This window comes from Setaria viridis, chromosome 6, assembly GCF_005286985.2.
Source record: "Setaria viridis chromosome 6, Setaria_viridis_v4.0, whole genome shotgun sequence".
Classification (NCBI taxonomy): domain Eukaryota; kingdom Viridiplantae; phylum Streptophyta; class Magnoliopsida; order Poales; family Poaceae; genus Setaria; species Setaria viridis.
Window position 1 is genome coordinate 4,434,606 of NC_048268.2, and position 27,386 is coordinate 4,461,991.

General features: G+C 43.4%; 1 protein-coding gene and 1 pseudogene across 4 annotated transcripts; both read right to left on the bottom strand.

The window, feature by feature from the left end:
* Nucleotides 1-8,496: 8,496 nt before the first annotated feature.
* LOC117860803 (sister chromatid cohesion 1 protein 1-like) lies at nt 8,497-12,841 on the bottom strand (annotated as a pseudogene).
* Nucleotides 12,674-22,438, bottom strand: LOC117860760 (ubiquitin carboxyl-terminal hydrolase 2). Of its 4 annotated transcripts, XM_034744134.2 has the most exons (12): nt 21,903-22,438; nt 21,506-21,544; nt 21,333-21,424; nt 19,594-20,990; nt 18,671-18,884; nt 17,467-18,551; nt 16,965-17,190; nt 16,596-16,822; nt 16,354-16,509; nt 14,197-14,361; nt 13,038-14,066; nt 12,674-12,969 (listed from the first exon to the last, which is right to left on the bottom strand). In XM_034744134.2, exons 4-12 carry the CDS (start codon nt 20,940-20,942, stop codon nt 12,900-12,902), a joined length of 4,521 nt encoding a protein of 1,506 aa, XP_034600025.1. In that variant the 5' UTR covers nt 20,943-20,990; nt 21,333-21,424; nt 21,506-21,544; nt 21,903-22,438; the 3' UTR covers nt 12,674-12,899. The 4 variants fall into 4 exon arrangements, with proteins under 4 accessions (XP_034600025.1, XP_034600026.1, XP_034600027.1 ...); XM_034744135.2 differs by lacking the exon at nt 21,333-21,424 and having other exon boundaries at nt 16,596-16,816; XM_034744136.2 differs by lacking the exon at nt 21,333-21,424 and having other exon boundaries at nt 12,674-12,958.
* Between the last annotated feature and the right edge of the window lie 4,948 nt (nt 22,439-27,386).

Below are 27,386 nucleotides of genomic sequence, written 5' to 3' on the forward strand. Positions count from 1 at the left end.
GTGTATATACTTAGAAAAAATTAGATTAAGTATTTCAATTCATTTGCTTGTACTTCAAAAACCAATTCAAGTGTATATACATAGAAAAAATAGATTAAGTATTTCAATTCATTTGCTTATACTTCAAAAACCACTTCATGTGTATATACTTAGAAAAATTAGATTAAGTATTTCAATTCATTTGCTTATACTTCAAAAATCAATTCAAGTGTATATTCGCCGGTCCTCTCCTCAGGGGCTGGGCGCCTATATCTACTCGGCGCGCCTCCACAGCCTTCGCCAGTCTTCCCCTTGGGGGCTGGGCGCCTAATCCTACTCGGCTAACTTACGCAGTGCAATGAACCAAGGGAGGAAACACCAAAGTTCCAATAACAACCCGCCTCGACGGCACAATGGGCACAAGAAACATATAACAATGTAAGCTTTCATTGAGCTAAAAATAGAAGCCCCAGGCTTTTACAATATCACGCAAAGCGTGTGTGAACAACCCCGGGACTGCTCTACACCTCGGAGCAAGAAGCGTCTAGGTGAAAGAAGTAAAAAAAAGAGCGAGGACAAGACAGCTGCGCTCCTATCCTCTCCCATCCAGCATCCGGCTGGGACAAGACTCGAAATGCACGGTGCTTTCTCCTTATGAGAATTCTTCTAGCATCGTGGCCCCCGGACATGCCCGAAGAGACTGTGGAGGGAAGGAGCATCTGGGCACCTATTACGAGAAATCTTCTAGCATCAGGAAGTATAGCCGAAGCTACCCCTGGCAAAGAGCAAAAGCCTCAAACCAACTACTGCTATAACTCGAGCCATGAGAACTCCAGATGCAGAAGCAGTCCTATTTATAGCTAGGTCGCTGGCTACTATCCAGGAGTGCTACAGCACGCACCCGTGACTACGAAGTAAAGGTACCTGAGCACAAGATGACGGTACAATATCCACGTGAAGCTTATCCTCATCGTTAGGAATCCGGAGCCAGTGCTCACATGCGGCTCATCCTTTTTGCAACAAGACAAGGACAAACAGTACTCCCGTGCGTCCCTCCTGACAAAGCGGCGACCTGTCAATCGAAACTCAATAGCCCCTTCATGGATTCAAAAAAGCCCAAAGGGGCTTGGGGGCTGCTGACAGATCCATAGAACGGGGTCCCCAATGGGCTCGCTTTTCCACAACACTCGGCCCAGCAAGTGGTGCAGCAACGATGCGCGCCTGGGCCGGCCCAGATACGCGATGCTAGGCCAAGACCATGATCCAACTAGCAACTGGCGCCTCTGACCAGGAGGCCTAGTTAGCGCCCCAACCAGTAGGCCTGGTCGGGGCTGGGACCACAGTCCAACTCCGACCGAGTTCCCCTAACCGGGGATATGCCGGACCGATGCAAAACGCTCCTTCCTGACCGACACGATCGGGACCGAACAGGACTACTGATCGGGGACGCCCACTCAGTATGGGCCCGGGGAGTAGGTGAAGCGGATAACGAAAGACACTCAGGTCAACTGCCGTACAGAGCACTGTACCTCACCATGCCCTGCGCACGCAACGCACAGTGCCACCCCGCCATGCCAAGCGGACACTGTGCAACCTACCCGTCATAATGGAGCGGCCGCACGAGATGAACAGGGATGGAGGGTGATGGCCATCACATCCCGTACCCGATGACGTGGGCACTGACAAGATTAGGTAGCACCCATGCACCTTCTCTCTCTCTGACTTGTAAGGTTGTCCCCCTTGAACTATAAAAGGGGGCGCGCCCTCCCTCTCTCGAGACACGAGAAACCTTTTGACTCTCTCTAGCACTTAGCGCACGCTCGAGCCCCCGTCACTCTCTTCCACTCGGACCAGAGCACAACTGGGCCTCGAACACCCCATTCTCCACTCCTCAATCGTTTGTAACCCCACTGCAAACTTCGAGCACCTGGGCTCAGGAATACAATCGACTGACCAACCTCAAACTGGACGTAGGGCACATTGCCCGAACCAGTACAAATCCTCTATTATTGTGTGTTAGGCTATATCCGATCTTACGCGCGGCAAAAACTACGTATATTTACTTGTAGGCCAGATTCTGCACCGACAAAACTACTAATTATGGCTTTAGAATCTCATCGTCCCTTGTTTTTCATTGACAAAAGGAATAGCGACGGAATTATGTATTCGGAAAACCTAGATGAACCTAAATTCTGGGAAAGAATTATGTATTCGGCAAACTGAGCATAACTCACCTGGTAAAATTTCTTGTGGTGTAACCTGTCCAACCGGATTCGAGCTCTCGACTCGGCACAAGTGCTCTCATATTCTAGAAATTATTTGAGTAGTAGATGAAGTGTTCATTGACAACCAGGCACATGTGGCGGCTTCTGCATTTGTGCTGTATTTTGCAAAAAGAAATGATGTATTTGGGGGTGGCCCCTAGCTTGGGATAGCTAGGTAAAGCTGACGCTATGAAAAAAGTTGTAGACACAATCTATGGTCGATTAGGGAAAAAATAATCAAAGATATTAGATTCCACTAGTCCATCAACCGGTGCTCTCGCACGGTTCATATTTTAAAAATTTATTGTATTTAAAAATTATTTAGAAATTAGACTCGAGCTAATAATTAAAATGTTTACCTACTATTCTCTCATTTATTTAATATTACAATACTCATATAGATCTATACCGAAATACTCATGTAGATACCGACGAACGGTTACTCGGTACTTTCCAACTTATAACGACCAACATCTGACGGTACGGAGGGGTTGTGGTATAGTGTATACGGCATTGCACAAATTCCGCAAATAATGCATCAGGATCAGCGCAAAACACTCAGGAATCGTGAGAAAGGAGAGGAAATCTCAAGTCTCAACACCTTGTTACTTACGATTCGAACCCACAGCCCTTCAGCCAGTAAATTAATCCATGGACACCGACTTAAACTAAGTAAACACAGAAATCTATGTTTCACCGATACGCGATACCGTGCGCTGATACGGCAAAATCCCAAAAAACCTGATACGCCGATACGTGTAGTATATATATAAATAAATCATTTTTTCATATTTCCTTCGAAATAAAAATAAACAAAATATGCAAAACAGTGATATATAGTAGATACAAGGTAGATAGATAAAACAGCATTACATCAAGCAGTTCATACATTGATATGCAAAACAGTGATATCCAAAACAGAGCCGCCGCCGTGCTCAGCTCAGCTGCCCAAAATCACAGCCACCGCCACGATCTATCCGCGCAAGGAATGACAGCGAACCTGTCCTGTTCAGCATGACGACTCGAACAGGCAACGACGGCGACGGCAGTGGCGGTGACGGCTACGGCAGGGACGACGGCGGTGACGGTGGGGACGACGGCGGTGACGGTGGGGACGACGGCGGCGCGGCGAGATCGAGGCGGAGGCAGGCGCCCAGTCCCAGCCGCCGGCGCAAGGGACGGCTGACCATGGTGTACCAAACATGTAGGAACATATGCATGATACCTAGGAGTGAATAACCACCACTTTTTGTAGTTTGTATGCACCTCTCTATCACAACAAGTTCCTTTTTCCTGAGAGAAATCTAGCACGATTTTTCCTGAAATTGTACAGCATTAAGGGCCTTTTTGGAAAAGAAGAGACCGGGTTTCCCCAGAAATTTAATGATTTAACTCTAGTTTGTATTGAATCTCAGGGCTTTGTATCCAAAAACCCAGTTTCAAACAATGGTTCAACGGTAAATAGCAAAATCTTATAATACAATTTGCGCAGATCTCATGAAAAATATCTTCTCACATAAAAGTTCTGGTACAGGTATTTTATGTACAGACCCTTAACATTTCTGTTCTTTTCTAAAAGGAAAAACAGGGAGGATGATTGCATATTAATATCAACAATATAATATAATATAATGTTTGTCCTTGTAAACTCAATTCCATGGACATATCCACATCATGTCAGACCTATCTTCCTCAAAAAAGAAAAAAAAGAAAGACATGTTAGTGGTGTTATACCACTTCTTTGCCGGCTCACATGGAGCAATATTGAATTGACAATTTGCTAGTCAAAACATAAACAAAAGCGCACGTACATGTTGTATCACCCTGATTGGACCGTACAACGTATAATTCTTCTGCCAGCCTTCTTTTTCCTTAGGAAAAGTTTATTCAATTTCTTTTCAATCAAAATTGAGGAGCCCCTTGGCCATAGTGATCCTGCAGATGGATCATGGATGCGCAATTGCACATGGTTGTCTTAGTCGAACCAAAAAAAGAAAAAAAAAGGCACATGCTTCTCTTCAGCCTGCACTTGTTCTTCAGTTTCAAGAACATCAACACAGGGTCACCTTACCTTCCTGAATCAAACCGTTAGCTGTCTTGGATTAGCAACTCTCACGTAGTACTGTGGCGGAACCGTCCAAATTAACTTGGCTAAAATACACTTAAGTCGCCTAACACACGATCATGCACTTTAGACAAGCCAACTGGGTCGTCCGTCGGATTTCATCCGATAAACCACATACTCAGGATCGAGAAAGCATTGCTCACACGAAGGTGAGTGGTTACAGAGATTACAACATTCCCATCTCATTAACATAGTTAACAATTATTACATCAGAGTTTTGCGAAATTCACATAGTTTGCACGGTTTCAAACAACGAAGATAAAGCTCAGCGAAAGTCTAAACGTCGATACATAATACCATGGCGAAGCCGACCATGATATCAATTCCCACGATCCACGTTGTCTGAGGACAGTTTCCACTCGACCGTCCAACCCGGAGGGAGTTGGGTTGGCCAAATCAAACTGGCAACCATTTACTCAAAATCAGCACTACCTGAAAACATAGCCACAAGCAAGGCTGAGTATACTAATACTCAGCAAGACTTAACCGTCAGGTGGTAACTACTCCACCGACTTCTAGACATGCAAGGCTTTTTGGCTGGGAGATTTGTTTTGCCAAAAACTTCTAAAGTAGATCCTTACTTTCAAGTTTTAGTAGTAGATTCTAGTTGGTTTAACCATTCTAAGTAAGCACCCATTCTAAGCAAGCATGTGACCAAGCAATTTAATCAAGCATAAGTATTAATCATCATGCTTTGTTCCACTTCTTACTCAGTGCAGCATAGTGATCAAGCAGTCTCAAACTGTGAGAGGCAGATGATTCGAATCGAGTTTTTAAACCTTCCAAGGTGAACCTAACCCCACGACATCCGTGTACCACACCGGGTTCACTTCACTTGTCAGTCATCCCCATCAATCCTCAGGCATGTGGCTGGACCCACTTCCCTTGGCATACAATGCCCCACGGTCCTGGACGACCTCGTACCGTGACTGCACTTGTACCCACATGCGGTCGCAGGGGAACCGAGTTCCAGAGACAGTGGGGAGGTACGTCCACGTCCCGGTTCAATCAGGTACTAAGCTTCCCTATCCCATACTAGGTATGAGATTAGTACTTTCAAATACTTGACCACAATCACCGTCACGGTTTGACCTTAGCATATTTTTCCACTAGACAGACAGAGCAATCCACCAATCCAGAATCATATAGCCCAGCCCCACCCGTCAATCCTTATGATTCCAACAGAAGTAAACAGGCAACTCCTATAACTCGCGAGTGATAGGAAATCACTCGACTTTTACCGTGTTCCTATTTAGCATAGCAACTACATGACTTATCATACTAGTATTCAGCACATAGGTACCTAGGATCATGCAACTAAGGTTTCAAGCAACTCCTATGAACTTAAATGCACAAACATAAGTAATCATAAGTAGTGCATAAATTTAGAAAAATGGGTTATGCTCCGAGGCTTGCCTTCCTGAACTAGGTTAGTGAGAGAGTCGCTGGCAGGTTCTGGGATCTCCTGTTCAGCCTCGATGTGGTGCAGTTCTGCAGATCCTTCCTCGACAGCAGGCGTCAACTCGTAGGTTTCGTCTGCAAGGTTTGCTTCTACACGAGATGCATATGCAATGTTCAAGCTTCACGAGTTTGCGAGCAAGATGAATTTCAAGTTAAATAGACGCATTAAGTGCAACAACCACTACACTTAGATAAACATCAAACTTTATATACTAGATGAGTAATTTCATGTTTTAAAACCTTGGGTGTATTTGATGGTGATTGTGTACATATTTAATGTTTTACAACTTAGACTTCACAAGAAAGGTGGGGGTATACTTAGGTTTGCTCAAGGTTCATTTGGAAAGTTAGCTTCTGAATGTTTTTCTGTACCTCCTCCAAAATTGCCATTTTACCCTTACTATTACCTAATAGTTTTTATTCATTCCCTTTTTGGGTTTAAATTCCATAAATGGTTCCGGTAGCTTCTGATAAGGTATGGCTCTGAAAATTTTACAGAGGCTTCCTAATCACATCAGTGAGCTACCGTAAAATTTTAGGATGCATTGAACTTATATAAAATTAATTAAAATTAAAACAGTACCCTACAGTAGATTGTAAGGATCTATTTTTAACTCAAGTTCCAGTAGCATTTTGGCTATGTTATTTTTACAGGAGGTTACACTAGTGTGACAGAGGCTTCTGTGATTTTTCCATGATTTATGGTGAAGGACATCTATTAACCATATTTTCCTTACTTTAAACTTGTGCAAAAAGTTAAGCATGTTTCATCAAGTTTCATTCAGTCTTTAATAATTTTCCTAGAAAGTATGTCTCATAAGTGATTTAACCCAGGTGGTTTCATATTTTTCTCTGATAGATTACATTACTTATGCAAAAAGAAAGATTTGTCCCTAGTTTTCAAGGATAAAACTAAAACAGTGACATAAACATCTAGTATTATACTAGGGTCCAAAGTATTTTTATAAGCACAAGTTCACGGAAAAAAAGCTAACAAAAGTGGTTTTGCTATTTTACCATTTTTTGTGATTTATTAGATATTTAATGGCTTAAACAAGAAATAAAACTTAGAGAAATACATTTAACAGTGACATGTGCAAAAATATTTTTCTGTGAAACTACACGACTCAAGGATTTCGCGGGTTGGGCGACGGCGAGCTCACTGGTGGGGCGAAGCCACGCGACGGGTGGTGCTCTGGGCAACGCTGGGCGCGCTCTAGGCAACCATGTGCTGTGCGGTGCACGCGAAAGGGCCGGGTTTTGAGGGCGTTTTGTTTGAAAATTTTCAAATGAACTTACAAAACTCCAAAATTAAAACATGTAGCCCTGATGTCACACTTAAATTGTTAGAAAGGGATTTGGGTAAAATTTGTTACAGAATTAGAGATACGAGGCCCCAAGGTTCGGGGGAACGCCGGGCTCTGAGACTTAGCTGATTCTACACTTTGGGGCAAAAATGATGGTTTTGGCTAACTTGGGCTTGAATTTTGAAGGACTTCTCTTAGGAATTTGGCAAAGGTATAAAAGATGAAGTTGTTGTAGAAACTTAAACCTCAAACTCTTATAAAGGGTTTTGCTTAAGTTCTGTGCAAGTTTTGTTAGTAAACTGCATTCCAAGATACATACTTGAACCGCTTTCAGACTTAGCACCATTTCGTAGTTTTAGGCTGAGTTGACTGTTTTGGCCAACTTTGACCTACATTTTGAAAGGTTTTTGTTGAGAATTGGCCCTGGGACCAATAAGTGAAAACTAGTAGAAATGCCCGTGCATTGCTACGGGTCCTTACTTGCTCTCACGTTATTATTCGTTTGTTCCTAATACGTGGCTTCTTTTCACAATTTGTTGGTGCATTGTCGTAGTAGTCCTCTCTTTGCAAGTATAGTAGTAGAAAACATTTATGGGTGGTTTGATGCCATCTGTTTATTACGTGGGACCCACATATGAAAATAAAAAAATTCACCACTTAACCTTTGCTCTATCCATATTCGTCCTCGCCGTTGTCCAGGCAAGCGTTCGTCCTTCCCGTGCCTAGCCTCATTCCCGCTTCGAGCGCTAGGCCACAGCGCCTCTAGCCGCCATGAGCAGGAGTGCGTCCACCTCTTCTTCTCATTTCTATCCACCTCCCTTCTATAATGCACTCCAAATCATTCCAATCAAGTGCAAAATCGGACCGCCAATTGCTAGATATGGAGGCCTTAGTTCCGGATCTAGAGGGGATCGACATCATTGAGGTGGGTGTTCCCAACCAGATGGTGGCCAAGGTGCTGGGGTCATCGACAAAGACGATGATGCAGGAGGAAGTGGTGCTTCCCATCGGCATTGAAGTGGCCACCTCACGCGAGGGCAGCTCAGGAGGATTAACGACGACGACGGATCCGTTGGGCAACGATGCACGAAAACGGGAGCTTTTCTCTTCACCGTGCGATCACCCCGACTGCAGCAACACCGACCGTGCTGCTCGGTGGCCAGCACCCAAGGGGCCATGATCGGCATGGCTAGACGTAGCGCACGGCCCCGTGATGGCCGGCGCAGCGTACAGGAGTGCAGGAGTTGATGCGACCAGGCACAACCTCTTTTCTCGATGGCCAAGCCTAAAATAATTAACTCCCATGACTGCATGTTGATTAGGAAAAAGTTGAGATTTTTTTTCAAAATAATCATAATGGTTGGTAGAAAAAACTACACTTTAATATTAAAACAAATAGTCGGATCATAGTTTAGTTTTTAGACCTAACGTGACATAAGTGAATTTAACTGCGCACCCAGAGAATCAGACATTCAAAGCGCACCAACAACAGCCGCAGGCATGGAGCAATCCATCCACCTTGCCTCTGCTCCTCCTCGGCACCCTGCTCTCACTTATTGACTCGCTCCTCTTCTTGCTTCGCCACGCCCATGGCCGCAAGAACCCAACGCGAGCATGCAAGGGGAAGCTCCCTCCCGGGCCACCGGCGCTTGTCTTTGTCACCAATTTCTTGGTCCTCCGGGAGCTGCGCGCGCCACAGCCCCGTCATCTCCACCCGCCTCTTCCGCACCGCACGCTGGTCTTCATCGCCGACCGCCGGCTAGCTTGTAATCCTATAACTTCCTTGGGCGGATTTTTCCTTTTGCTCCTCAGCCTACAGCTTCCTATCAACATAGCTTAGAACATTCCTGTGACCTAACACAAATCTACTGCCTTATAACTTTGCTTCCTTTCCTTCTCTTCAACATAAGCAATAATAATATAACCTACAAGACCTCCTGTGCAAAATGTAACTGCTGTATAATATTAACACGGATGTGGGCACTGCAAGAACCTCCACAGCAAAACTGTTCACAACATTGCAGCACCAGTTCACATCTTCACTCCCCTGGAGATCAAGATGTCCCCGTACGGTTCCAGCTGAGTAACCTTGATGCAATCTAAAGTTGCCAAAACTGCAGAACAAACATTCCTCAGTAAATAATATGTTCCATTCTAGCAATACAGTAAAATTGAATGAGTGCTATGATAAACTTCCGATTAGCCATTCCTCGTGTAGAACATTTCAAGCAAACTCAGTAAGCACAAGTTATCTGGCCGGCATAGTGTAGGATAGTGTGAAACTTGTCAACAAACATTCCTCAGTAAATAATATGTTCCATTCTAGCAATACAGTAAAATTGAATGGGTGCTATGATAAACTTCCGATTAGCCATTCCTCGTGTAGAACATTTCAAGCAAACTCAGTAAGCACAAGTTATCTGGCCGACATAGTGTAGGATAGTGTGAAACTTGTCAGAACTATTACTTGCCAAGATTATTAGAAAACTGTGGAGCCATAAACTTATAGGTTCAAAGAAAGGGTGCTGAATTTTGTGCCATATATCAGCTGAGTAACCTTGATGTAACGCATGCTTGCATAGCGTCCAAAGTGTAAAGCCAAACTAATTACAAAAACATTGAATAGGCATTAAGCCAACAATGCTAGCATAACTTTTAAAAATCATGTCAGTGCAACCACTATTTACTCGATCAACCACACTATTTGTTTTCTGGTATAAGCAAAATAGAGGAATAAATACCAGTCATTTGATAGAATAGTCGAGCTGGCCTGGCTGTGGTCATCCCTGAAGCTAGCAGATTTAGTGACTCAGATTGCGGTCCACCTGGGGTATTCAAAATGTAGTTTGAGGTGCCTGCATGAATATGGCTCTAGCATCAGACAATGTATGCGCATCTGTTGTACTTCACTTCAACAAACTTAAGTTACCCAGGCTACTTACGACTGGATTGATTCTGCGACCTTGTCGATAGGATCAGAGCGCTTCTCACATGGGGTTTGAGTCGGTTCGGTTTCTTCCAGAACAGAAGGTCTGAAACGAATGTTAACTGTTTAATTCTATGTTGGTTCAAAAAGTTTCACATGCTCGAGAAAACAGTTTCACATGTTTATAATAACAGAGCGAATAAAGGAAAGAAACACAACCAACCAGGAGTTGGCCCAAATCTGAAAGCCTTCTCATCTTGAAGTCCCTCACTTCTTGCTCCAATGGAAAGTCTTCATCAACTGGATCAAGATTCCCCAAGCTTCTTCCAGAGGAATGTTGCCTCCTCTTGGACCTGCTCAAGAACCATGGCATGGCCACTATAAGAACCTAACCAATACAACGAAGGACCTAAGGGAGCTAGATATTTTCTATTTGCCTGACACTTCATCAAGAAGATTCTACACTTCAGTTTCCACACTTACAAGCATATACAGAAGGAGCTTCTGTTGAGATCATGAAAGCATTCTTTAAATAGCCAAGTTCTTTCGGTACCACTTCCTGATGATGGCAATTGCACTTCTGGATCCAATGGTATAAACCCCTGTCCAGAGCCACCAGCGCTCGAACCAGACCTCCGACTTAACCCTGGTAAAGGATTTATGTCATCAACTGTCCATAAGCACGCACAACTTAAACTTATTCATTTCTCAACTCACCAGGACTTCCCTGAGTAACACTATGGTCACTATGCAGGGTATTGTAAGCTCTGTCATACTCCGCACTCACATTTCCTCTGAGTTTTTCAATGCCATCTGTGAAGTCCATTGGGTGAGGTCCTGTTTCCATCTCATATTCTCCTTCAGTCTGCAAATTCAATCACTCATCAGGAAAAAAGCTAATAATAGTAATGACGATTGGCTCATAGGGAAAGGGTGTTATTTTTTAAGAAAATAAAGAGTCTAGAATAACCTGAGGTGGAAATTCATGAGGTGTCGAGTTTCTAGGCTGTTTTTCATGTGATGATGATGGCTGCCCTGCTTTAAGAAAGTAATAAACAGTAAAGGTTTTTTAAATAAGCATTTAGCATGTTAATAGTACAATTTCTTCAAGTGAGACAATTATAAATTATGAAGTGAGCTCAGGCCTGAGGATGAAGCTTTTGCACAGTTGACTGCACTGCATTCCTTCCAGAGCTGCACAAGTGGCTTAGATAATATAATTCTGAGGATGACTTGTCCAAGTAAGACATTAGAGCAACCAGGGGCATGTCCATGAGATCGCTTATCTTGGTTGATCGAATAAAATCAAAATTCTGCAAGTATAATAAACATCATTTTTCTTAATTAGAATGCATGGCACAGAAATTTCCAGGAAAACAGGTTAATCAAACCAAACTTACGCTGTTAACTTTACGCCTTTTTGAGACAAGGCTAGATGCATCCTTGAGCCATGTCTGATATATGTTTCCTAGGATCATAATCTGGTTATTGTCCATAATCACTTGGTCGAGTTTCCTACGTGCTTTCTGCTTCGATGCTTTAGGTGGTTGCTGTTGCTGTGCCAGGAAAAGTGCTAGCTCAGGTAAAAAAGAACAAACTAAACAATCAAACCCTTTTGCATCTATATATTATACCCTAGATGTAATCAGGCTTCATGGATCATATTTACCTCCATCTTTTGTTCCTCTTGATCCTCTAACTTATAGGATTCGTGCTGCCCCTCCTTCACTCCTTTGCGGTCTTGTTGATGAGGGACTTGTGGATGTGGGGGATGACGCCACCGCCGGCGATGGTCCCTTTGATGAGCATGTCCAGCTCCTCGTCCCCGCGGATGGCGAGCTGGAATGGAGATTTAGTTATCGTACTCCGAATTTGAAGAGTCTAACTTGGCCCAAAATAACACATGTACCTTATTAAAGAACAAAATGCTTCTGAGGAGAGCACCACAAAATACTGCAGAAAGGGGATCAGGATCATGAATCCTGACTGCATTAACATTATATTATGAGATAAATAGAAATCCTTCCGGTCTAAAAAGGTCACGCCGACGCCACTCTTGGCCGTCCCGTAGGCTCCAGTGAACATGTAGCAGACTTGTAGCCCTCAAACTTCTATTAAGGGTTTGGCTCAAGTTCATATGCAAATTTGTGAGAAACAGGGCTGCCTATTTGAGGATTTTCACTGTTTTTAACACAGTTTTGAAGTGAGTTTGAAGTGCTACTAATTTTGATTCTAGTTTTTTAACCTCTTCCTCTCCAAACTAGCCAAAGTTCAAAAAAGCAAAGTTGTTTGTTTTGAAAAGTTTTACAACTCTTAGATTGACAAAGATTCAAGTTCCTATATAAAATTTCAAGTTTTAAATTAAAACACAATTTGAGCTTTTAAGGGCAATATGGACTTTTCATGCGTTAGATTGGTGCCTAATCATCCTATTCCAGATTAATCAAGGTTAATTTGGCTAGGGACGTTACAAGTACCAATCTGCAGAGAGAAAGATAATCACATGCCCATACTTTGACAGGCCAATGATTTTGTCAGTTGCACATGATTCAGATGCCAGCAGGCAAATCAGATTCTGGCCCAGCCAGCGCAGGGCCTGCGCGCGTGCACAGATCGCGACAAAAGCTGTTAGGTAACTGCCAAGTTGCAGGAAAACAAAAGGAGCCCGCTGCCCGCCGGCTGAACAGTGAACACGGCCTGACAATTTGGATTTGGCGACAGTGCCATCAAGTTTGTCACAGATGTACCTCGAGTCCTCAAGGCTGGAGTATATGGACATGGGTGACAGTCTACAAGATCCACAGGTGAACATCACAAGCAGCTCTCCATCTCTTCCATCAGCTACAGCATTTTTGTGGTCGGTACGGATAGTTACAGTTCTTGTAACACTCCCAAACTGACAGCGCCCTACATAAGCACCATCCATCAAAACTGAAAAAAAAAACGAATGCAACAACATAAGTAAAGAAACTTACAAGCCTTTCATTGCAGACTGCTTCAACAGTTCAGTCAAAGCTTCCATTGCGTATTCATCAAGAAAAGCAGCACCGGCAAGCTCGGTTTCATCAAGTGATTTCATCAGTTGTACCCGTGGACCGTTACCACGTTCATGCGGTGGTCTATACGCAAAGGAATACCCCGAGCCATGATGAAAGAGATGTCTCAAACACTCTATTAAAAATTCAGCATTATCCTCATAGTATCCTAAAGGGTTTTCAGCCTGCCCAGCCGCACCAGCAGCAGATCCAACCGTAGAGGACACAGGGCCATCATTACCAGCAGCAGATCCAACTGTAGAGGCAGTAGGGCCAGCCGCAGGGCCATCAGCACCACAGCCAGCTGTTACACCTGGCTGTGATTTTTCATTTTTATACTTGAAAATACATCTGAGCATTTTGTTATATTGTATCTGCTCAGTCCATGACTCGCACACATAGTTGTTTAGAACTGTTTTGAATTCTGCATTGATATCTTCTGCATCATGAGACGAGCAGGCACAGAATATTCCTGACCACAAATTTGCCCGGGCCATTGCAGGTTTCAGAAAGGGATGATTTTCTATTAACTCTCGAAGAGCCTCTGCTGTCTCCGTGTTTGACCACCAGCTCGCATAGCTCGCCATCTCACTCAACATTGTGATGAAAGCTTCTAAATAGGGAATTAAAGCCCCATGAACTCTAAATTTCTTCAAAACTGACTGCGCAATCCAATTGAAATCCCTTTCCATTGCACTAATCATTAATGGAGAAGTTTTAGGGTGTATGCGGAAGGACTTTGGTTCTTTTGAGATAGATACCCTATCATCATAAACATCCACATCCCCTATGTCGATGTCTCCCTCCCATGAAAGCCCATCCCTATGACTATTGATCATGTCTGAGAGAAGTTTTTGGACTAGAGAACACTTTTCAGGTAAAGGTGTCATGATACTCGTATGCAAACTGCCATAGACACGCATCATTTCAGTCATAGGAGGCTGTAGACAATTATTTAGCAGTTGGTGCCTGTAGAAACATATACGATATTCTTGAGCTGAAAGCTATACATATTCATATATGCAATGATCTTGAAAGGAACAGTAAGATAAAAACAGACTATATTCATATATAAAGGGAGGGGCGTTGAGACCATTACATCTTGGGCATTTGAATGAATTTCAGTTCCAGACTTGTATCTGATTCCGTTGATGTTGATGCCAACAGCTGCATACGCTTCCTACCAGATTCTGTTAAGTTCGTATCCGAAGCCAACAAACTCTGTGCAAACGTTATGGCCGCTTCCTTCAAGTTCACCGTCAACCTGATGCACAGAAAATGGTGATATAAGACCTCAAGTGTGTTATGCTTAAATTCACATCAGTCCTCCAATATTAACTACAATAATGTTACTGCTAAAATATAAGAAACAGGGAACATAAAAGGGCATGGATTTTATAGATACTAAAAAAATAAGCTGAATAAACTATAAAACAAAGATTTCTCAGATCAAGAGTTACAGTGTTTTTTCAAACAATTTGTCCTTTCAGTGGAAGTGGGTACCACTGAAAGCCAGATCGGGCGGGGTGGGGGGCTCCTTGTAGGGTTCAAATGTGAGGTTCTTTTTTTCTCAAACACGCAGGAGATCTGCATGTCATTCCATTAAGAAGAGAAGGAAAAAAAGATGCACAAAGGAGTGATCCAATTGGACACCTCCCTAAAATGCACTCAAGAACTCAACGGGCACATATGCATGCACACTAGAAGGAAGCGATGCAGATTTTAAACGACCAGAATACCCATAAGCGAACTATGACTCCAGGGTGAGCGACAGTAAAAGAAGCTCATGGAGCACTGAGGCTTCGGCAAGACACCAAGACTACACTCATTAGCTATTGTTCTATGAACCCCAAAGATATCATGCCTTGTTCCATTAAACACGCACTCATTGCGGTGCTTCCAAAGCTCCCAAGCAACTAGGATGATCAAGGTATTCAGACCCTTGCGCAGCTCCTTAGGGACCCTCTTGAGGGCAGCGCAACACCAACTGGAGAAATGTGTAGCTAGCTGTAAGGCTGCCAGGAGCCCAAGTTTTTGGAAGACCAAACTCCAGATTTGCCGAGAGAACACACAAGAGACAAGGAAATGTGAGGTTCCGGAACTTGAAGTGCATGATTGGGGAGCAAAAGAGAAACAGAAAGGAACTATTGACACAGCTAGAAGAAATTGATAGATTAGCGGATAGTAGGAGCTATCTGCTGCTGAATGGCATCACAGATATGATCTTGAGAAAGAAATAGAGAGCATTTATCAGAAAGATTTTTTTGGCAACAGAGAATATGTAGATTATGGGGCACATAGTGGATTTTCTAAAAAACAAGTTGTTTGGATCAGGTGAAGGGGGAGTAATTAAGCTTTCTGAGAATTTGTAGGAACCTTGACCACAGTTGGCTGAGGTAGACAAACCAGAGCTAACTGAACCTTTTACTAAAATGGAAATCAAACAAGCCATTTTTGAAATGAAAAGTGATGCAGCCCCGGTCCATGGTTTCACTGTGTCCTTTTTTAAGAATTTTTTGGAGCTCATTAGTAAAGACAAAATGAGAATGTTCCAAGATTATCATAGGGGTGATCATGACATAAAAGACTGATTTATGGAGCACTGGTAGATAAGGTCAAGGAACCCAACACTATAAAGCAGTACAGACACCTATTTGCTTGCTTAATATGAATCTTGCACAAACATTATGGCGGTTTCCTTCAAGTACTCCCTCCGCCCCATGAAAAGTGCAATTTCTACGATTCAAAAAAAAATCCCACAAAAGAATGCAATTGTACCTATTGGACCACAACAGGGACCCACTTCCATTAGTTGGCTGCTTGATTTTTTTTATTTTTTTCTACTACAACTGCATGCAGCTGTGATTTATTTGCTGTCTAAGCAATTTTATCTCCGTCAATTAACTTGCACGCCGGCATGCACGGCATGATTCACTTGCACCACACCTAATTTTGTTAGTTAACTTGCATGTATGCTCTGATTTAAACGAGGGACATATAAGACAGCCATCCTAAATTAAAGGGATCAGACAATTAATAAGGGTATCTACGGTCATTTGCCACCACCATTAATCTGTCTGAAAAAAATTAAAATTGAACCCTCATGGGATAGAGGGAGTACACCCTCTAACTGTTGCACAAAAAAAGGTAATCTAAGACCTCAAGTGTGTTTTGTTGCTAGATGGTCTGTCGATCAAGATTCGTGTAAGAATGAAGTATGCAAACAATTTGAACAGATAAATGAGTCAAACGGTACCTTTCATATCCATTGCACACATCCATTGCAAGCCCTTTCGAAAATGTGAGAAGATGAGAGTAATGAATATTAAGCTTTCGCGATCCAGAACCCCTCTCGCACATCATAATCAGCTCCCAGTGGTAATATAGACTTGTGTCGCCGGGGAGAATAAAACTGATCGACCATTGTTAGGTTATTAGAATTTAGAATCTGAAATTTAGCAGCACAAGAAAGAAATCACATAAATAAGAGACATGTACCTGTTTAGGAACACACCGACTTTTTGTCCCAATAGATCATTATCCTGATAAGTTTCATTCCGTGCCTGTCTATGTGGGTTCCGGGACCTCTGGTATTCCCAAGGGCGCAATTCATCAAGTGGTGGAGACGACAAATCACTAACAGGAGCCCCCGTTTGGAGCTGAGTCTCCTCAACAGTGGGATTGGCAGAAGAGTGGGGCTCCGTATTGATATCAGTAAGCTGAGACTTCTCATGGGTGAGATCAGCAGAAGATTGACAATCATTAGTCAATAAAACAAGAGAACATTAGTGTGTATTGCAATAAAAGCAACACATATATGATTATCGACAACTATGAATATCTTATTAAAGAGTTTTAGTACCCCACCTTTTCATAGAAAAGTATGTATGGCTCGCTGCTAAGAACTTGATCCAAAGAGGCTTCTAAAACGTTCTCGTCACTAGCATAATACCAAGACTTTGAGTCACCATTATTATTCATCTGACTTCCCATCTTGTTAGCTCTAACATATGCTACATAATGACCTTGTGCCAGTGTTCCTTGGTGCTGCACAACTCCAACTAATCGGTACAGGGAGTTGGCCTCCATAGATCTGCAGCAATGATGATCCCTCAATTATAAGTTACAAAAAAAAAAAACATGTAAAACACAAAGACTCATTACAAAAATACCAAAATATCACATGTAAATCAGATGGTTGCATAATCACTTTAATTGCTCTACAACAATTAACTTATCACTGTGGAAAAGGAACATGAAAACTTAATCACTGAAGAAGCTTACCAACAATGAGCATAGTTATCTACTTATGTAAAACCTAAGCAGAGATAGTTGAACGGTAAAGAAAAAATACAGATATGTTCTGTACCTGTTTTCCATAAATGGTTGCATGTCAAACATCTCCTTAAAGCGGACATCCACTTTCAACTTCTCACTGCGAGAAGAGCAGTACGTGAATCTTTTCAAAGTGACCACTAAAACTTGTGGAGGCCTGGCTATGAGCATTCTTTGCACCGCATTTCTCTTAACAGAAATCAGTTCACCCTTCTCATTTCTTTTAACAGGCTCTTTCTGTTCACAGGTACAATCTGGGCACGGCCATTCTTCATCCATTGCCGATTGCTCAGTTAATAAAGTCCAACAGTCTTCAATTGATACACAACCTCGTGAAGGAATTGCTAATGATATATCTAAGAAGGAATCATGCTTAGTGGAACCGTGTGCGCAGCCTATAGCAGACACAGTAGTAACCAAACTGCCACTAAAGATAGAGGTGATAATGGTTGATACATCATCAACGATATCTATTGGTAGATTCCGAGTTTTAACTTCCTCCACATGTAAACGTCCAAGAAACTGGCGAAGTAACTCATGGGTATCTTCGTGTTGTTTACTCCCAAATCGAGGAAAGACCATGCAGGTATGTTTGAAAAGGTCACTTGGGTCAAGTAAACCTTGTGCAGAGTTCAAAGCACCTGTCTCAATAAACAGCTGCTGCAAAGGCTCAGAAAGGGACCCTCTCCAAACATCATGTGCTAGAAGCTTGCAGCGCAGTGTATCAAGACCAAGAAGGCATTGGAGCATCACATTAAAAAAGCATGAGTTAGTAAGATTTGGCAAGCCCCTTATGACATTACCATTTGTACTCATGCGGTGAGATCCCTCAACCATCTCCAAGGCTAGAGGCTGCGGGGTCTTCACCTTCAGCACAGGGTCGATTTCAATATGATGGAGTATAGCTTCCTTGCAGGGCATCTCCTTTTGTGCTGCCTGTCCCTGCTTATTATTGTTTGCCTCTTCAATCACCTTCATATCCTCTTTAACCAGGTTGTCCATATGACTGAGCACAGCTTCCTGGCATGGCATCTCCTTTTGTGCTGCCTGTCCCTGCTTATTATTGTTTGCCTGTTCAATCGCCTTCATATCCTCTTTACGTAGGTTGTCTGGCGTTACCTGCAATGGGTTACCTGGTTATCGAAGTATTTACAATAAGGCATGACACAATCACAAAAGAAACATATCTACAGTAATTAACAAGCACAATATTTGTGAAAAGAGTCTTAGTCTCCCACCTTTCGGTAAAAAAGCAGGTGAGGCTCGCCTTGAAAATCACGGATCCGGGTTCTTGTTACTTGCTTGTCTATCGCATTAAACCAAACCAAAGCTCCACCTTTCATAGTCGACTTTTCAGCTCTCACGTTTGCTATGAAATGACCTCCGGTCATGTTTTCACTATGCAGGACAATGCCAGCTAGATGATAATTAATGTGGCCATCCACCTCAGATCTGCACATTACAGACCAATTGTAAAACTGCAAATGATTGTTGCTACTCACAAATCAAAGAATATGAGGACTCCAACTTCAAAGTAATCCTCTTCTATAGTATAGAATTCAGAAAACCTTAAAGGCGCAAATGATCTGCCTCATATCATGTAAACGAGAAATAATCCTCTTCTATGTAGTGTTAGTAAAAAAATCCTCTTCTTAGTAGTGTTAATAAAAAAATCGTCTTCTATAGTTCCATTCTGTGAATTGTGATAAAAAAAATACTAATTAACGAGAAAGATCCACATCTACTCTCTTTCGGTAATAAGAGGAATATGAAAACTTGAATCACAGGATAAGGTTTCAGTAAATGGTCATGATCTGTGTGAGCAGCAAATTAAGATTCATGAAACTAGGGATGTATAATGTTCAGAATCACCAACCAAAGCATGTCATTTCATACATTTCTCGGTACGTGTCTATGGCAGTTTAATTGCAAGAGTACTATAGATTGAGGTGATCATCATATAAATAATTTACATTTTATCAACAATTAAAGAATATGCAGACGATGCATTCTTCATGTGGCTAGTAGGAATAACCTAGCTATGCAGAAGAAACTTTCTTCTTCTTCTTCTTCTTCTTCTTCTTCTTTTTGCAAAGTTATGCAAAAGTAACTTGACTGGTAAAAGGAAAGCATAGAGACTTTTGGTAATAGAGTTTAGTACCTTGGGTCCATAAATGGCCCTATATCAAGATTCTCATTATACTGCACATGCCCTTTCAATTTCTCGGATTGATCCTGACAGTCCTTATTGAACCTTTTCAAATGAAGTGCTAATACAGGTGGTGGTACTCTTATAAGAACTCTTCTAACTGCTGCTCCTTTGTTGCAACCACGAATCTCCTCTTCATCCTTTGGACGCTCTCTGTTAGTACATTTCTCACAGATCCATGGTTCAGGATCAGTATACAGCTTTAAGCAGTTTTCAAGTGATATAGGACCATTAATTTCATCCACTTCAATATCAGTGACATCAGCAGGTTGTGCACAATAATTTGCTGGTGGGACAAAAGCTGAAGGCCTACTTGATGAAACTGGAATAGATAAGTAAAAGAACTGCTTGTCTTCAGAAAAACGGTGAGGACATTCATTGCAAGACACAGTAACCGAAAACTGCCCCCCAAAGACAGAGTCAATAACTGTCGAGTTGGCAGCTATAGGGACCCCTGCCCAGGCTTCTTTTTCTTCTTTGTGTAAAGCATCTAACAAACAGCTGAAAGATTCTTCGCTGTCCAGCATTCTGTAATTCGGATATGCTGCGCAGATAAGTGACAGAAGGCCCTCTTGATCAGGTGCACCTCTTGCAGCAGACCAACTTGTCATTACAAATAGCTTCCTAAGAGCTATAGGAATGGTTGCTGTTCTTGGAAACTCTAATTTTAGCATCTCCTTGCGCAGTGATTTCAAGGAGAGCAGATTCTGCAATATCGCATTGAAGGGGGACTCAGTTCCAAGACTCCGTAGCCCTTGAATCCTAAACGTCAAATCAATTTCAGAGGTCCTAACATTCTTATCAAGGTTGGGAATCTTAACCGGTACCTCCCGGTCACATTTGAAGCAATACACAGTTGATGGATCACTATAATTTGCAGCCCACCAATGCTGTGTCTCCTTGGCATGTACTCGACTGTGGCTGTTTGCCTCGATCAGTGCTGCCACACAAAAATGCCCATTGCAGGTCAAACAGACCCACATATCAATCTTTTTCTGCACCTTGGCAGCACCGCTTCCTTTCTTCTTCGTTTTCTTCTTCTTCTGCTGCTGCTCCTCCTCCTCCTTTGGACAAAGTGTTCCTTTCTTCTTCTGCTGCTCCTCCTCCTCCTTCGGACAAAGTGCGCAATGTTCAGAATGGTTTGAAGTTAAAACATCGAGGAGGGCCTTTTCCAGGTGTACTGTGCCCTCATAAGTGTAGTGAGCACAACCTTCCTGAAGATCACACAGTTCACTATCCAAGGGAGACATGGCTTGCTGTTGATGTTCTTCCGGCAGGCTCTTGGCCTTAGATCTCACCATTTTCTTCTTCTGATTATAACTTTGCAAATGACAACTCCTGTTTCAGTACTGCAAGGTGAGAAAAAAAATCAGAACATAGTAGGAGATCAAAGACTTGCCTAGCAAGTAAGCACAAGAATAAATAAGGATACTTAGGTGTGTCAGAAATGCTGTTGCTAAACATTTAATTATTGTTGTTTCCTACTGCTATTTCAGAATATCCCAAAATAAAACTGTCCATGAAACCCACATACGGAACTTGTTGGATAATAATGTCACCATTAGTTTCAAAAAATTCAGTACATGAGCCTAGTGAGTACAATATCTGTGGATTTCATAAAATTAACTAATTTAAATTTCAGATGGCTTAATGGAAATGCTCAATTCCAGTGATAAGATGGCGAATCCTACCACTGCACAAGGTCAGGTATTGTGAAATGTTGATTTTGTGGACGTTTAGAAATTTCCAAATTTCTTACGATATGGTCACCAGGTCCTTTACCCTAAGAAGAGCCAATTCAGTATGTAACAAAAGCCAATCTCTGCATCATTAATAAGACAGTAGCTAAAGTAGGATATTTTACCTTGACCTTCAGTGAGCCAGCAAAGCGGCAAGGAGGCAGCTGTGCAAAGAAAAAAGTTAGGCAATCATCGCTAATGCATTTAGCAAGATGCAAATTAAATGAGCTTTTCGACAGAGAAAATGCAAGACTAGAGCACATGCTAGTGAGTTTAACCAGAAAATACACACTTATGATATTAATTGTCGACAATATGCAGCAAGTAAAATCAACAAAATAGTTAAGCGCCCTCCACTTTTCAGTTCGTCCAATATGCAGCAAGTAAAATCAACAAAATAGCTAAGCACCCTCCACTTTTCAGTTCATCCATGTGAGACTAAAGATTGCATGGTTGAAACAGAAATACTACAATGGATGGCTCAGTACAACGAATCAACCAAAATGTAAGTCTCAAGATTACCTGGTAGATATTGATGTAGAGCAGCAATAGATTGACGTGCTGGTGGATGTGTCCAGGCGGTGGACTAGGTTGCTGGCAATTTTGGAGTCCTGGTCGGGGGCACGTCGTAGAGGGCGAATCAGCGGCGTCCCGCTCGGGGGCGTCCTTCTAGGGGTTGAATACGGGCGCGTTGATGCGGGGGCCGCAGCGTCGTCCTCCTCGGGGCGTGGCTGCCGGCGGAGCAGCGGTGGCGGCGTCCTGTTGGTCGGGGCGGCGTCCTCCTTGGATGCCGCCGGAGCAGGGGTGGAGGCTTCCTGCAGGTCGGGGTGGCGGCGTCCTCCTTGGGGCGTGGATGCCGCCGGAGCAACGTGGCCGCGTCCTGCTCGGTGGATGGGCAGGCAGGTGAAAGCGGCTCAAGATTTGGCCGAGGATTTGGCAGAGGAGAGGCGTGCGGAGGAGATTGGGAGGGCGCGTGGAGGAGATTGGATTTTCAGAGCGGCGGTGGCGATTTGGCGGAGAAGAAGGCGCGCTCGGGGTGGCGGCGGCCGGCGGGGAAGGAAACAGATAAGCTAGGGTTAGGCAAGGCTGGCTGGTGGGCCTCTTACGAAATTTTTTGAGCGCGAGTGTGGGCCGAGAGCGCGCGACGAGCCAATTGGGCCTGGTCCATGTATACCGACGGACAGTTCCAGAAACGATACGACCAACCAAACATACGCATATTAGGCAGTGCCGACCAACGATGCATCCAAATTGATATACCAACCGATAGTTGCTTGGTATAACTTGCAATACTGACTGATGGTCCGTTACCAACATCTAAGGACATAGAGGGGCTGTGGTATAGTGTATACAGCATTGCACAAATTCCGCAAATAATGCATCAGGATCAGCGCAAAACACTCAGGAATCACGAGAAAGGAGAGGAAATCTCAAGTCTCGACCCCTTGTTACTTCGATTCGAACCCTAGAGTCCACCAAGGAAACCAACCAAGGCCCTTCAGCCAGTAAATTAATCCATGGGCACCTACTTAACCCAAGTAAACACAGAAATCTATGTTTCATCGATACGCGATACCGGTATGCCGATACGGCAAAATCCCAAAAATCCTGATATGTCGATATATCTAGTATGCACCCGCTATTCGGTTGCAAGGTACGAAACAGCCTATTCTGTACCGAGTCCCTCCGCGCACCAGCCCCCCGCGCGCTCGACCGATCCTCCGCGTCTCTTCTTTTTTCCCTCCGCGCGCTGGGCCGGGCGTCCCCGCACGACAACAACGGGTTTTTTATTCGGAGGACGGCGTCGAGATGACCTTCGCCACCAACTGCTTAGGGCACTTCTTGCTGACGCGGCTGCTGCCGGAGAAGATGGTGGAGACGGCGCGGGCGACCGGCGTCGAGGGCCGCATCATCAACGTCTCCTCCACCATCCACAGCTGGTTCGCTGGCGACGACGCCGTCGGCTACCTCGACCGCGTCACCCGCCGGAAGATGTACGCACACGGTCGATCTCTACCTGCCATGACCGACGATCTTCCGGTGATTAAGATTGAGATTACCGGCTCTGATTTAATTCATTACTACTGACTGATCTCCAGACCGTACGATCCGACGAGGGCGTACGATCTACAGATTGAAAATGTGCAAAATGAAAATTTTATGACTTGTGATTCATCTCGAATTTAATCACAAAAATTGAGTACAACTTGATATTCCATTAACCATGTATAAACTGGCTACATGATCACGTTTATAAAACTAGTACATTGCTTTTTCATTGACTATTTTGTACACTCTGCTACTTCATTTTTCTCAGGAACCCACGTCAAGATGGCCCTCCGGTTCTGCTGATCTGTGTCAATCTCAGTTCGCTGGACTGACTGGTATCACTATCAACCATCGCTGATACTTCCTCAAATGCTGAGGACACTGAGCCAAAAAAAAAAAAGAGAAGGATAAACACTAAAAGAATCTGGAACTCTATGGCAACAGCAGTAATCTTGAAAATCTTCACCCTTGAATGGCCGGAGATCAATGGCAAGCACGATCAGCAAGAGTACTCCAACGCAGCTGTGGACAGCATGGCAGGCAGCATGGCAGGCGCCAGTGAGGCAGTGACAAAGATACTGCCATGATCGGCTGAGGATGCATTGCTAGCTTGTGATTCCTAACTATTATAATCTGATTGAAAAGAAAAAACAGTGTTGGCAATGATAATCTGAAACATTAGCAGAAGACGAGCTGAAAAAACACTATGATTGTTTTCTGGAAATTGGCGCTTCTAGTTCATCATCAAGCTTTTGTCTGCCTGTAGTAGCATATTTTCTTATTAGCACCTTGGGTTCAAAATTAGCGAAAATTCTACTTTGAGTGGTACATCACACCAGGTGGCAAATTTCTCAGCAAACAAATCTGAACAAAGATGAGTGAAACAAATCTGAACAAAAGCTGCACGCCCCTTCATTCATAAGGTTCATATAAAAAACGTCGCACAGAGGAAACCTTACTTAGGTTGGTCTCAGGGTCTAGGTCATCTTCAAGGGATATCTCATGTGTAAACTGGTCATCTTCAAGGGATATCAATAAAGTGTAGCATTTTAAACAAAATATTAATGGGAGCACATTATATAGTTCAGGGGCAAGGCAAGACCCTGTAAGTCAGAGACTATGTTACTATAGTTTACATCTACAATTAAAGAAAGGTCAGCCTTACACCACACAAAAGCTGCACGCCCCTTCATTCATAAGGTTCATATGGCACATTCTTCCTCCATATGGCACATAGAAAGAATGAATTCTGAAGCAGAACTACTAGAATAGTGGCATCCATAGTAGAAGAAATCCACCTGTGCTAGCCAGCACACAAGGACAATAAATCCAATTACTATACAATTTTTCTACTGACAAATAATTGGTTGATATAGAACTGCTGTACATTTCTGACTGGCAGATTAGTATCGAAGGAACAAGAGAAACCAGACAAACAAGGCAATCAAGAAACTTTAACAAAAACAAACTAGAATCAATATACTTCTTACCTCTTGACCAGGCTCAAGTTTAATTGTCATAAGCTTGTGACCAGCTTCTTCAAAATCAACACTAGACATAATAGTTGACCGCACGCACTCCTAAATAATATAAATATATTGATGGCAAGATTTTATGCATTGGCTCTATGGAATATGACCCGTGCAGAATCATTATTGCAGTTCTGCAGACAAATTGCATGTGCACTACCATGATATTTTTAACCTTTACCACAAGTATTATTTTTTATTTTTAATCAAACAACACATGATGTATAAAATCGTTTCACTAAGAAATACAGTACCAGAGGTACAACACCAAAGATATTTTCCGCAAGTATTTTTTAAAATATTTTCTACAAGTTAATTAGGAATTAACCTGTTTTTCTAGACTAGCTAACAGCAGCTTGCACAACATTAATAATCCTCTAAAAGCAACCCTCACATAAGAAAACTATGTTACACAATAAATTTGCCCTTTTAAGTAGAGAAATTGCACAGGACAATGTTACCATATTTACTTTCATTCACATGATGACATAATAGTTCTACAGATACATCAATATTCATATACTCCTTAGCATCCGAAACCAAGAACATGATAAAAGCTGAATATCTAGGCATCCACTGTCATCTAGTTATAATTTGTGGGTTCACAACAATACATCTTACAAAGTTAAACCTAGATAATTTCCATGTTTCACCGAAACCCAGATAATCACATGGTTAACCTAAAAATCCTCATTGTGTCCAAATATTTAAGGCGCGATGTAAAATACATTCCTCTTATATGACTTGATAAATTAACCACTATGTCTTAGATACAAAACATGTGGGAAAAATGATACTATTGCCTTGCTGGAAACTGACACATTTAGAAAGGGTTTTTACAAGTCGTTCTGGGCGTGGAAGCGTTTTTGCCAAAGGAAGTCGCTCTGGGCGATGGGGCTGATTGTTGACGCATTTGCCCCTGCATGCGCATGCGCCGCTTCGTTTGCCTCCCGGTTTCCAGACGTCATTTATTCATTGCCTCGCTTCCAGTCGCATCCAGCCCGTTCAGCTGCCGCGAGCGTCAAAAAAAATAGCCGCTTCGTTTGCCTCCCGGTTTCCAGACGTCATTTATTCATTGCCTCGCTTCCAGTCGCATCCAGCCCGTTCAGCTGCCGCGAGCGTCAAAAAAAATAGTGCGGCCAAGGGATTCGAACGCTGGACCTCCAGCCTCAGTCCACAGATCGCTTACCACTCAGACTATGAGGAATTGTTGTATAGGAGACATCCGCAGTCCTATTTAATAAGGGCAAAGAAGGAAAACTCCCCCCTAATTAATCACTCTTTGGCACTCCTTGGTAAGCGTAATCCTGTCCTAAACGACTTCTAATTGCGATACGGAGGGAGTATGTTTGCATTCATACGAGATAATCCTAAAAGGCATACATACACTAGCTACAGGAAAGAAGAAGCATGTACCAGTGTACATAATAAAGATTTCAACAAATTTTGCTCTGACTCAGGAAGCATATCTTGTATTTTTAAACGAGTATATCTTCTTATTACCTCTAATAGCAGAAAACAATTAGCAATTCTGATTCCTGAAGAGGCGCATTATGATCACCACCTCCATCAACCACCGAAATTAGTACAGGATACTAACTAATCACTCATTCACTCAGAACATGAAAGGGAAATTAGGATATGAAGAATCAAAATCTCTCATCCTGTGTCCAATATTGGTTCAATGTTGTTGTGCTTCGTCCTACATATGACAACACACCGGCAGCATCGAAGCAAAATCCTACTACGGCATCGCCGGCACCATTACGGATGCATGCCAGGCAAATCAACTACTTGAAGCACCAAAATTCAGCCTTTGTGTCTTGGGGACGATGGTTGTGAACCTGGAGAGCGGCCGAGCGGGGGCGGGGCTGCGGAACGGCAGGCTCCGCTCGGCCTGGTGGGCGGTGCAGGTGGCCGGAGGCCGGACCATGAGACGGATGGCGGCGGCGCTCGGCCACGAGTAGGACGGCTCAGGGGGTGGGCCAGATCGGCTCGGACGGGCTGAATCTGCACGACCGAGAGGCGTGTGTTGGGACGGTAGGAGGGCCAGCTCGGCCTCGAGGCCGGCGGGGCAGGGCGGAGCGCGACGCACGGGCGCATGGGGGCGGGTATGGGATGGGGCTCCGGTGGTTGGGATGGGCGACCGGATGCGCGCACAAGAGAGGAGGGACGTACGTGGGTTCTTACCGATGGTGGGCGAACGACAACAGGGAGCGCGGCTGGAGTTTGGAGAAGACGATGGCGGAGATGGCGTTCTTGCGACGATTTTGCGAAGCTAATTTGCACCTCTTCCGTGGCACATGTGGATGCAAGCCAAGGAGGGGTGGGGGCGCCAGCCGGTTTCCAGCTGCGCCGCCCGGATCTCGTCGATGCAGGTCGAGGTCGCAACGAGGAACTGGAGGGGGAACAACACCGGCAGGTGGTG